The 12979-nt window shown below is 41.4% G+C and overlaps 1 protein-coding gene and 1 long non-coding RNA gene across 6 annotated transcripts; one reads left to right on the top strand and one right to left on the bottom strand.

Annotated features, from left to right (window-relative positions):
* Positions 1-3103: 3103 nt before the first annotated feature.
* On the bottom strand, positions 3104-12306 carry LOC121981769. 5 transcript variants are annotated; one of them, XR_006111926.1, is made up of 5 exons: positions 11982-12306; positions 11747-11887; positions 9138-9675; positions 8876-9014; positions 4123-4742 (listed from the first exon to the last, which is right to left on the bottom strand). It is a non-coding gene; the product is annotated as an uncharacterized LOC121981769 (long non-coding RNA). The 5 variants fall into 5 exon arrangements; XR_006111928.1 differs by having other exon boundaries at positions 8876-8994; XR_006111927.1 differs by having other exon boundaries at positions 8876-9275; positions 9337-9675.
* LOC121981768 (trihelix transcription factor GTL1-like) lies at positions 4211-6770 on the top strand. The gene is made up of 3 exons (XM_042534479.1): positions 4211-4536; positions 4874-6128; positions 6208-6770. The coding sequence occupies exons 1-3, from the start codon at positions 4211-4213 to the stop codon at positions 6457-6459; spliced, it is 1833 nt and encodes a 610-aa protein (XP_042390413.1). The 3' UTR covers positions 6460-6770.
* Positions 12307-12979: the final 673 nt, after the last annotated feature.

Raw genomic sequence — 12979 nt, 5'->3', positions numbered from 1 at the left:
AAAGTGATGTTGGAATGCCGCTTAGAAGTCTTTGAAACTGTGGATCGAGCTGTTCGGCAATCATTTGAACCATCGTTGCGCCGATCCAGATAAAGTGGTAAGGAAGATTCGACATTTCACCCCGTCTGTATACTGGTGAAGGGTGGCCGCGTTGTCAAACTTGGCCAAATGATCGTCGGGATCGGTTGCTCCATTGTACTCCTCGATCATCAGCGGGGTGTAATGCTTCCGCAAAGGGTCATTTAGGATCCCCTCCGAAAATTGTTGATTGACTCGCTCGGGCGAGTCATCTTCCCTCGGTGCTTTTCCCTTTCGTGCATCATGCACGAGCGCCTCATCCGAAGAAGATCCCCGGTCTCTATCTGCTCGACCTCTTTCTTCTAGAGGAGCCCATAATAGCGCTCTATTGAAGGGGATTGACGCGTTACGGGCGCCCCCATGTGAGCCGATCGGTCTACTATTTGGCTCTTGAGCAGAAAGTTGATCCGCTCGATCTTCTCTTTCTCTTTCAACCTGTCGACTTGCTGTAGAGACGATAGGCTCGTGCGTTGGTCGATCGACCAACGTCTGTTGCTGTTGCTCCAATATCTTCGTCACTCGAGCTTGTATTAGTACATCGAAATCCTCTTGCATCAGCGTCACTGTTGTGAGTCGTCCAACGTCTTCCATCTTCTTATTCGGATATAGGCTACGATGCCACAGACGACGCCAAATTGATTCTGTCCGAATGAAGGAAGCTAGAAAGTCAGGGATGAGGTGACTACTGACAGGATGAAAACCTCAATCCTACAAAACAAAACCAAATCAGAGAAGGGGTCCCTGGCGTTGGCCCTCCGACGCTCAAGTTAGAATCAGGAAGAGAAAATGAGTATTTGAGAAATAAATGAATCTTGCCCTTCCTCATACTTTGCGTACCCTTTTATACCTTTCTTTGTGATCATTCATCTGCCCTTATTTAATTATATTAATTGGTAGAGGAAAGTTTCTTTGTCTTGACTTCTTTGCATTAATGATAAATGGAGTGTTCTTCTTGGTCATGGCTTCTTCATATTTAATGATGATAGACGGAGTGTTCTCTTTTGTTTTCTCGTCTCCTCCTGTGTAGTGTCATTCTTGCGCCAGACGGGCAGTCCGAGCGGCTAGTTTTCCTGCCGACCGAAACAACCAACTACAGGTTGTCTATTCGTCCGACCAACACATAATGCCCATTTGTCTGACCGACTGAGTGATCTTCTCAACCACTCATTTGCCAACTGGGATAACCAGACAACCACCTTTGACTGAAGCTCTTTCCGTAAGCCCCGACGTTGATCATCTTGACTCTGACCGACATCGTGTCAATTGACCCATGACAGATGGACTCCCATTTATTGTCGCATCAGCAAGTTAATCAATGGGCTATATTTTAGTGAAAAAAATAAAAGGTTGCTGAATCGATTGGTTTAATCGATTTAGCATCTCCAATTGATTGGAGTGCTTTTCACGGGAACAAAAAGTTTCTAAATGGATTGGGTCAATCTAATTGGTCAATCAATTAGAAGCTGACAATCGATTGGTATGATTCAACAATTGATTGGACAGATGAAAAAGAGTCGTTCTGTAAGTTTGAAATGATTAAGTTGATGTGACAATCGATTGAGAATGAGACCAATCGATTAGGAGACATTGAAAAAGCCTAGAAAAAGGGTCTTTGTGATGTTTCTTCAAGGCTGATTCTTGAGGTTTTGGCGACAAATATTGTTAGACTTTCTAAACATCAAGAGGCTAACCAAAATATGAAAGAGCAAGCAAAACACGATTCATTGTTGTAAAGTTGTTTCAATTTCTTGTGTAATCTTGTTTGTTTTCTCGTATTTGAACTTGTACGAGACTTTTCCATATCTAGGAAGAAAGTTTTTATAGTGGAGCTGTGAGTAAGAACTGAACCCTTAGATTAGTAAACTCAAGGAGGTGAATACCAAATAAAATTGAAGATGTTAACAATTGAGAGCCTTGCTTTGAGTTTTTCGTTGTCATTCAAGATCAAAGAAGTTAAGCGAGCTATTCACCTCCCTCTAGCTCATACATATCCAAACTAGCTATGCACATGACATTAATAATATGGTCACTCATCCGCACCGATTGAACGATACGCGAATAGGGCAAGGAGCTCATTTGAAAGCTTGTAGAGACAGGGTCAAAATTTCCTTAACCGTATCGATACAATGGAGTGGTGCAAGAAGTTAAGAAACTAGATGCATGAGATAAGCTAAAAGATTATCGTGTTGGATCATATATATATTATAACCACACAAATTAATGCACACTTTTTTTTCTTCGATAATTTGCAAGCTAATTAATCGCCGTGTACATATTTAAGTGCCTACAAACGTAGATATGTAAATTCAAACGAGCAATGAGTTTGCATTGTGGTCCCAAAACTACACACGCCACACAATTTCGACCTAATGCGATCGGGACCGGGTCTTCACTAAATGTCATGACCAACCCCACATGGCCGGTCCACTGTTAGGGTTAAGTTTGGTCCCCTTTATAACTGGATTTTCGAATTTGGAGATCAAATTTCTTTGGTGATTCCAAAATCAAAACGTCTAGTTAAAGACTTTATAAATTCCTTAATTCTTTTCAAGTTTACAGAGCATAGTCTAAGCAGCGAGCCACATGAAGAACAAATTCCTTAATTCTTTTTAACTTACTATTTTCCTTACTAGAGTAGCACCAATGTGTCGTATATAATCGTCCCCATGTGATGCCTAGTGGCACGAGGGCATCGACTTTAACCTCTATACTCCGATTCAAATAAGACCCGAACTTAATCCCTTCCCTAATAGGGAGATTTCATCAAAGACTCAACTAAACTTGGCAATGACTACGAGACTACGGGTAGTAATTAAAGCCCGAGTCGAGCCACCTTTGTACATAACGAATCATATAGTTTGATTAGGGTTTCTTTATCCCTATAGCTTTAGAATAAAGAAGGGCGAGGGTTAGCTGTTCAGCTCGAAAAGTTTAGGAAATTAATTAGTCATAATATAATTAACTCGTTGTGTTTACTTTAGGGTTTGTGGAGATTTAATTGGAGCCGGCAGCACGTTCTAACCCCCCCTCCTCTGTGGGACCCTTTGCACAGCTGTGCCATTGTCTTCTGGTCCTCTTCCCCTTTCCTTCCTTCCCTTCCTTGCTTCCTATAATATTCATTTATTTCCTTAAATTAAAATTCAAAAAAAATCAAAATTTATGAGAACAAATAATTTCCAAAGTGAATTTTCCATGCAACAAACAATTAGTTTTAAGGGGAAATCAATGTAATTGTGGGTGTAAATATAAATATTTGTTATTTATTGACATGTAGGGAAAAAAATTAATTTAAATTTATTGTTCTAAAATTATAGCAGTCCATAATGAAAACTGTTAGCTGGAGCAATCAACAAGCTCAAATGAGGTGTTCATGTCCTCTAAGAAAGCTCAGTGCCACTTTACCTGTTTTTTTTCCTTTCATTTCTTTTCCTTATTACTATTTTTTTACCCCCTATATTATGTTGTTTCTCAGTATCCCCCAATAATTTTGATCAAATTATAATAATTTAAGGCCATCGGAGTCTTGAAATCAACAAGGCACCTTTATTATAACTTTTGAACTCATTATCATTTTATTTTACATTGTACTATTTACCGCAAAAGATTAAATTTCACAAGTGTTTTTTTTTTAAACTTGTGGCTCTATCTTTCTTTATTGAGAAAAGAAAAATAAAATGAAATGAAAATAATATCCTATATATTATGTTCTTTATCTGTTCTTGGGATTTAACTATTATCGGGCAGCAAATTGAAGTCCTGTGACAGCGCAGCATCTCCTTTGTTTTATCACTTGCGATCTTATCATAATTTTTTTATCCTTCAATCATTTCCCCTTCCCCCTCCTTCTCCTTCTTCCTCCTCCTCCATCACCCTAATCTCTTCCTATTTATTATTATAATTCTTTCTCATTTATTCTGCACCTTCTTCAAGTTTTCTGAATATTTTACACTTGTTTTTTTTCCTTTTCTTTCGGTGGCTTACTGTATGCCTCGCCCTCTCTCTCTTCTCTTCTTCTTGTGATCTTGTCCTCCTCGATTCTTTATCTTTGCTTGCTGTACTGATTTCAGAAGCTTTTACGTCGCTGAGCTCTCCAAATTAGCGAAATTGTAGTTCAGTGAGCGCGGGGAAGTCCATGCAGCAGCAGGCACCGCCGGGGCCGCCGCGGGCTGCGGCGGCGGCGGACGGAGCACCGCAATTCCCTACCTTGGCTCCATTCCCGAGCTGCCTGCCGCCGCCGGCAGAGGCGGTCTCTCCGATCAGCAGTCGCGCGCCGGACTCGGGCATGGTGAACTTTGACGCGGCTGGGTACGCAATCGACGAGGAGGCGCTCGCCGGCGGCGCGCCCGGCAACCGCTGGCCGCGGCAGGAGACGCTGGCGCTGCTCAAGATCCGCTCCGAGATGGACGCCGCCTTCCGGGAAGCCACATTCAAGGGCCCCCTCTGGGAGGAGGTCTCCAGGTACGATTCCGGCGCTAGGCTGCTCGCTCTGAATCTTCTTAACAGTTTCGTCGGGATTTTCAATCCCGAAAAGAAAACGAAAGGTCGGAACTTGTCTGGCCGCACTGTGCAAGTACTGCTCGCCCTCGCTGTAACTTTCTTTATCTTCCGTCTCGTAGTCTCATAAAAAGAGGACCGGCTTCCCTCCTCTGCATCGATCTCGAGATCTGTTTCAGAAACCGAGGTTTCGTATTAAAAAACAAAAAAATAGGATCGCATTAATTCCTCGATTTTCTTTTCCGCCGTTCAATTCGAGAGTTGATTTTGTTTGTTTTCTGAGGTTTTTGGTGGTGAACAGGAAGCTAGCGGAGTTGGGGTACAAGAGGAGCTCGAAGAAGTGCAAGGAGAAATTCGAGAACGTGCACAAGTACTACAAGCGCACCAAGGAAGGCCGCGCCGGCCGGCAGGACGGCAAGGCCTACCGCTTCTTTAGCCAGCTGGAGGCCTTGCATAACAACGCCGCCGCCGCCGCGCCGACGGGGCATGTTTCGTTTAGGATGCAGCCGCAGCCGGTCTCCTCCGTGTCCGTCCCGTTGCTCGGCCCGCAGCAGACAGTGTTAGCCTCTGCTCCTGCGGGCCCGGTGGGGATTGACGGCTTTGCTTGGAATAATTCTTCGTCGTCGTCGTCGGGGCCGGAATCGGACGACGAGGACACGGAGGATGACGGCGTGGAAGGGGAAGGAAGGAAGCGGAAGCGTCGGGGCGGGTCGAGGAAGATGATGGCCTTCTTCGAGGGGTTGATGAAGAGGGTGACGGTGCGGCAGGATGAGATGCAGCGGCGGTTCCTAGAGGCGATCGAGAAGCGGGAGCAGGAGCGGATGATCCGCGAGGAAGCGTGGCGGCGGCAGGAGATGGCGAGGTTCGGCCGCGAGCAGGAGCTGCTAGCCCAGGAGCGCGCCTTGGCCGCCTCCCGGGACGCCGCCGTCATCGCCTACCTCCAAAAAATCACCAGCGTTGCCCAAACCACATCGCCTCCCCCGCCACTGGTCTCCGCTGTTGCCCTCGCGACGATTCCGATTTCCGTCACGGAGACTCTGCCGCCTACGCCGCAGCCGATACCTCAGTTGCAACCCACGCCTTCAAAAAAGAAGCCGGCGCCGCCGGCAGAGGAGGGCGGCGTTGGGAGCCTGGAGCCGCCGTTGTCGTCTTCGAGGTGGCCGAAGGCGGAGGTGCACGCGCTGATCGACCTGCGGAGCCGGCTGGAGGTGCGGTACCAGGAGGCGGGGCCGAAGGGGCTGCTGTGGGAGGAGATCTCCGCCGGAATGCGGAGGCTGGGCTACGACCGGAGCTCCAAGCGGTGCAAGGAGAAGTGGGAGAACATCAACAAGTACTTCAAGAAGGTTAAGGACGGCAACAAACGGCGGCCGGAGGACGCCAAGACCTGCCCCTACTTCCACCAACTGGAAGCCCTCTACCGAAGGAAGCATCACGGTGAGGCCGGAGTCATGGCATTTCCTCCCCCGGCGCCTCCGCCTCCGCCGGCGGCCGAGACCGCCGGAGGAAATTCTCAGCCACTACTACCAACTAATAATAACGAAGGAACATTGAGAAAGGTACGTCATCAAACAACTATTTTCGTATTCTCATCCTCAATTCTTGAGATCGATTGATAATTATTTCGACCAATCGAAGGCGGAGGAAGAGGCCGTGAAAGATCTGATGGAGCAAACCCAACGGCAAAGCCTGGACCTCGACGAGTACGACAGCGAGAACATGGAGCAAGACGACGAAGAAGATGTCGACGACGAGGATGACGACGAAGACAGCAAGATGCAGTACAAGATACAGTTTCAACAACACAACGTCAGCGGCCCCGGCGGGAGTACTTCGACGGCGGCTCCGCCGCCGTCGGCGCCAGGCTCCTTCTTGGCGATGGTTCAGTAGCACCACGCCGTTAATTAATTCATCAATAGCTATCATCTTCTAGGTATAATTGATTGGACCTACTGAATCAATTTGTTCAATATGTATATCCAAATTGGTTGCGGAATAAAGGTGTCGGAATGTATCTCCGGCGAACCTCCTGCGGCGGCGATGGCCGGATTAATGGAGTAATAATTAATTGTGCTTTCATCGAGAGAGAGAGAGAGAGAGAGAGAGAGAGAGAGGGGAGATAGATCATTTGGCATCAATTAAGTGTGTACATTTATTGAAACTAAGAATTAGTTGATGATTAAGAGGAATTTTAGACCAAATGTTTAATCCATTTTGCTCTGCAGTTATATATTTAAATAATTTCTCTTTTTAATTGTTTATTTTTTGTTGGAATTAATTAGAAATTGATTGGATGAGCTGAACATTTACAATTAATTTTGTGCATTTATTTTCATTGTCTTTATATTAATTTATTTTTTTGTTGATCTTGCCGGTTTGAATACTACTAAAATTATAATCATATTTATGTAACTTCAGACTTTCTAAACAATTTTTTCCATTATAAATCTTACTCAACAATCAACTTGAGTTAGTTGAGTTGAGTGAAGCCTTTTATGTTCAAAGCAACTTCATTTCTTTACGAGCTTGTTCAAGCTTGAACATTTTATCAAGCTCGAACATTTTATCAAGCTCGACTTCTTATAATTTTGTTAGAATTATAATTTAATAAATAAATTTACATTAGTTTTTACAATTGTTATATATATATATATATATATATATATATATATATATATATATATATATATATATATATATATATATATATATATATACAAAATTAGAGTTGAACTAATCTAGTTAAGGGAGACTAAGCCAAGATCAAGAGAACTTGAACCAAGGCAGGGATTTCAAGTTCGAATCAAGGTGTTTGAGTCAAGATGAGAATCGAGAAGCAAGCTAGAGGATAAGAGAAAAACTTTTAAGGAAATTTATCTTTGAATGAAAAGAAAATTAAAGTAACATTAGAATATCCTTACCCTTTTTTTTAAGGAGTCCATTATATCCGTACTACTAATTCTTAATAATTACTTATACATTCTAGATAGTTGTTATGAGTGATGACATCTTCGGCTGAGCTCTAGAAGGTATCATGTTGGTAAAAGATGAATACACTCGTCCCCTAACATCCCCATCAACCCGTCTCAGGGTCAACACGGAGGAGGTAAATCACGAACGACTACTAGCCTTTGGAATAATGACTAACACATAAGGGAAGTATTTACCTCGACTTTGCCGAGATTCGAATCCCAGATCTCATAGTGACAACACCTCATGTGCTAGCCACTAGACCCATCCGAGGGGACGCTCTAAGAGGCATCATGGATGATGGTACAGCGACAAAATATCTTCTTAATTTTTTAAACATCGAATTCCAACTTCGATAAATTAATAAATAAATTTAACTTAATAAATAATTGACTTAAGAATATTGCGCTTATAGATTGTTCATTGCGAGGGTTTTTCGATTTATCCTGATGACCGATGAATAACTTTTGTGAGACCAAACTAGTCATCTCAAAATAAATCGACGTAAACTGAATACTTGATATCAATTAAAAATATATATATATATATAACATTGAAAGATGTTTAATTTATCAATATATTTCTAGCCAAGAGATTCATATTTAGTACAATGGTACAAAATTAAGGGCATACTTGATACATCATTATATTTTATATATTAAAGTTTCAAAGGTTACTACCTAATAAATGTTAATTTCACTTACCACAATTTATTTTATTCAAGTTGTATGTGCTTAAAGTCATATTCAACTTCGATCTACTAAAAGCAACTCAACTTCACATGGTTTCGGAAGATGAGCTCGAGATAATAGAATACCTTTGTAGCTTTATCATCACATTAGGTTCACTTTTAAGCAATAATGAAGATGATTATATCAAATGTTCTCAAACCTTTTAACACAACCCTCAAATTTTTGAATTTGTGGGTTAAGTACAAGATCTGAGGAGGTAATCGAAATCTCACTTTACAACTCTATGAGATTTCTTTGCCAACCATAAGGACCTAGTGGGGGCAAAAAAACTAGCTAGGAAAGTCTATGGCCTCTCCCTAAAGGACAAGGAATAAGCTTGTATCCCTCTTTAGTGATCCCATGACCAACAAATAAAGCACCACTAAGGCACCGAATTCCCAACTACACCTCACCCAACCTCATTCAATTTCACAACTTAACTCAAAACCCCCAACCTCATTCTTTATTATCTTTGTGTTAATGAAATAGTCCCAAGGGTAGGAGGGTAGGGTTAGTAATAAAGTGAATTGGTGCAAGAAAGAGGAATCCAGCTAAAAAAAACAGAGAGAGAGAGAAGAAAGAATATAAAAGGGCACAGCACGCACCATGTTGCTCCTCTCATCCCATGTGTTGTTCCCCACTAGGACATGCCTTCCTTGACATCATAATATTCCGCTTCTTTAGCAGGCTTCTGTGTTCGGAGAAAGAATGCTTGTGCCTTTTTCTGCAATCAATCTGTAAGATCTGGACTTGCTAGAAGACAGGGAATAAGGATCGATAAAAACTGAGGAATAACTTGGGAAAACACAGCTTTATGTGATGGGCGTAGTGTGTATATATTATATAGTTTGGAGTTTTGCTGCGTACCATGCAAATGTTTCACAGATCAGAGTGAATAGCCAGACAAGCCTCAGCTGTACCGTACTTAACTTCTTGCAAGGCAGCCATAAGCAATTTGGGCATGGAATCTGTTTTTTGAGAGTGGTTCTGCTTCCTTTCTGAACGCTGCTATGAAAATCAGGCTCCAGAATCGAAGTTTTCAGCCTGAGAGAAGGTAGAAACTCACATTTGACTTGTGACTGTGCAGGACTGCAACTTTCCTCCCCTTTTTTTTTGGGGGATCTTGCTTTCTGAGAAAGGAAAATGTATCATAATTGCTTACGCGGTGTCAGCGAGGGCCCGAGTGCCAATCATGTGGATGATTATTTGTCAGGAATATTTCTTTGATCATTGGAAGCGAAATGACAATGCTTTAGCCTCTCTCTCTCTCTATTTTTTTTTCCCTTTCTTTTAACTCTGATGATGGCACGGCTGCTGAACGCGAATGATCACATAATTCAGAAGGTTAAATGAGGTCATGTGTATCCAACTTGCTAGACAAGCCATGCATGTCATGTAACAAGTCCTGTAAATCAAGTGAATAAAACGAATCAAACAAATTGACCAAAGTGACTAGATTGAGCAAATAGGTCAAAACAGGAAAACTATCATAAGATGAAAGGTGTAACATCAAGCCCAGCGGAACAAATAAAGTAAATGAGTACAAACAGGTCGATCATACCAAGTCAAGCCAACCTAAAAGATCAAAGGAACCCAGCAAGCCAAATGGTGAGGTTTAGAATTTTCCACTGAAGTCACACTCTGCTGGCGCAGTATCTTCCACTAGTGACAACTTTGACGAGATTAATTATTATTGATTCAGGAATACAATGTAGATAACAACCTAAAAAGCCAATGTATGTGCGTGCTTTGTTATAGCTTGTAAAACTAAACCACATTTAGGACAATTCCAGCGGTCACAACGAACACCCAATATTGTCACAGAACAAAATGGCCTGCTGATAGAATAACTAAGCCAATAAAGAAGGGGGAAAAAAACCAATAGAACAGTTTAATACCAGCAAAAATGACAAAAGGTACAGTTCTCTTTTGAGTGACAATAAGTTAAATAAACAAGTTATGTACGCTAATGAGTTTAATTGGATTTTATTTTTCTATTTTGTTCCATAAGATTAGAAAATGGGCCCTTACATTATACTGGAGTATCCATGCCTGATATAATTACAAAAAGCATTGTGAGAAGCATCTGCCTAAACACCTCCACGAACTTTGGAAGTTATCCTCTAATATGGCTATGAAAAACATTCAAATTCATGCAGGATTTGGAGTTGCAGCAGTGAAGGTTGACAGTTCAGATACAAAGGCGTACAGTCAGATGCTTGCCTAGTAGATACGACTCACCTTTTACATCAAATATGGGTCCAAAGCATAACATCGCGGTCTCATTTGTGGATGGTTATAGAAATTTGCAGTTTCACAAATTTTTTATCACGACACAAAATCTACTTCGAGATACCAAGGCTCTTAACCAGAAATAAAATCTATCTAATGTTTTACTACATCTAGACAGGCTTTAAGATCCCTATGCTCATCAGTTCCGAGAAATTTGAAGTCAGCAGAAGTACCAGTTACGAGAATCCTAGGAAGTGAATTATGGCAACATTCCTCAAACTTCAAAAGATATATTCAATAGGTTCCAAAATTAATGTCTCATCTCTCGTCAACATTGTAGGATCCTGAATGGTTTGGAAGTATAGGGTTTAATTTCCAGCGGGTGCATGCCCCGGAAAAAAAAAAACCCTTACAACACCTAGCCAACTTGGAAGTCGGCCCGTGATTTATCTCCTTTCACATAACTTGGGGACGGACTCTGAGAGGCGCCTAAGTGAGCATAATCACCTTTGCTACAACTAAATGGTTTGAAATTTTTTCCCCAAATTTTTTATACTAAACTGAATCAAATCATGCAGTTCAAATTTATAGCCGTGCATACATGAATAGTTGTATAAGCTATAGGTTCATTGTTCTGAAGAAGAAAAAATGAAGCCAATTAATTATTTTTTTCAGGCAGGCATGATAAATCCACTACCGTTGAGTTGATGCAAAAGACGATCATTTCGTGGCAGGCTCCAACCAAATATGTTGGGCCAAACTAAAAGAAACTCACGACATGACAATCTAGGATGGATTCAATGAGACTAATAATTACTTCCAGCCTTGGGAGAGTATATGTTTCAGAAGAAGAGACGAAATTGAGAAGTAGAAGAAACCAGAAACCCTTCAACTAGTTCGCATCAGACCATCCAATTTCATGATCATTGTGATGAGTGCAATAGTTCATCCATTTATTGAAGTTCATTTGTCACAAACATTATAAAAATGGACAAAAAGAGTAACACAAGGTGAAAAAAGTCATAGCGTTTGGTGTTCAGATTGTTGTGGTATCAGATACTAAAAGTTTAAGGTTGATTCACCAAACTACAATACAGAGGACAACTAACAAAGTGGTTACTGTGGAAGTCATAGAACAATATGCGGAGTCACTACGAGGCAAATTTATTGAGAAAAGGAACACAAGAGCAAACGAGTGCAAACTTAACGAGTGCATCAAAAACGCAGAGCTAAAAGTAGGATACCTCAGAGAAAATATTTCCAAACACATCAGAGCCATGGAAATCAATTGGTTTCGTGCTCTCGCGTCCCACTCGCCTCCGCCATCATTACGCCCCTCCGTCTGAGGAAATCGTAGAGGAAACGGAAGAAATTTTCGAATAGGCCTTCAAAAACAAGGAGACTCAAAATGAGCAACTTAAACGAGAGATAGATTCTCAATTGACAGCAATTGCGATCAGATCGGCACAGATAGCTCACTCGTTAACAGTCTGCTGCACGAAGGCGAGAAATGCAGCAACGCAAGGCACATCAGCGTCGACCACCTGGATCCAGGCAGCCGAGCCGGCGTGGCAAACGCTGGCGTCCACGGCCCGATCGACCTCGTCCTGAAACAGGGCGGTTCCGCGAAGCGACCCTTCTAGGTGGTATCAGCGTGCGGGCGGAGGGAGCGAGGCTGTGGTGGAGAGGTGGGCGGGGTCGGTGGAGGCGGAGCTCGACCGACTTGAGGAAGGAGGGGAGGGCGTGGAGTAGATGTCCATGGCGGACGGAACGTTCTCGAAGGTTTTTTGGGGAGGATTTTGAATCGAAATAAGGCAAAGTAGCAGGATCTGATCGGATCGTACCGAAGGATCAGTGCCCTCTGGACTTCGGTTCGTTCGATCTGTCCGTACGAATACTGCCCCTAATTTGCATGCAGTCCCTATTAATAGATACAATTTTATATGTACTCTTCATTGAAAATTTTTTTTGTTTTTACTTCCTAGTCTAATATACTTATCTCTAATTGCCTATGATTCTTTTTCCACCTCAATAGATGAAAATATACTAGATTTTCTTTAAATGATACTCAATTGGATATAAAATACACTAGATTTTCTTTAAATGGTACTCAATTGGATAGAAAATATATTAGATTTTCTTTAAATATACTCAATTGGATAAAAAATATACTAGATTTTTTTTCAAATGTTACTGAATTTAGGAGAAATTATATTAAATAAAAAAAAATCATACTCAATTAAATAGAAAATATACTCGATTCTAGTTTAAAATGCTGAATTTAATAGGAATTATATTCATTTTTAGACTATTTATACCTAAAGAATATGAAGGGCAAATTTAATAGAAAATATACTCGAATTTACTAGATTTTATTTAAATGATACTAAATTGAATAGAAAATATACTAGATTTTCTTTAAATGATATTTAATTGGATAGAAAATATACTATATTTTCTTTTTACATGGTGCTGAA

This window comes from Zingiber officinale, chromosome 5A, assembly GCF_018446385.1.
Source record: "Zingiber officinale cultivar Zhangliang chromosome 5A, Zo_v1.1, whole genome shotgun sequence".
In the NCBI taxonomy this organism is placed as follows: domain Eukaryota; kingdom Viridiplantae; phylum Streptophyta; class Magnoliopsida; order Zingiberales; family Zingiberaceae; genus Zingiber; species Zingiber officinale.
This window is presented reverse-complemented; position numbering and strand designations above follow the sequence as displayed.

Excerpts from the sequence above, each read along its gene's own strand:
- LOC121981768 (XM_042534479.1), top strand. The coding sequence starts at position 4,211 with ATGCAGCAGCAGGCACCGCCGGGGCCGCCGCGGGCTGCGGCGGCGGCG. Across the intron at positions 4,537-4,873 it reads CTCTGGGAGGAGGTCTCCAG|GAAGCTAGCGGAGTTGGGGT; the intron begins GTACGATTCCGG and ends GGTGGTGAACAG. Across the intron at positions 6,129-6,207 it reads ACGAAGGAACATTGAGAAAG|GCGGAGGAAGAGGCCGTGAA; the intron begins GTACGTCATCAA and ends GACCAATCGAAG.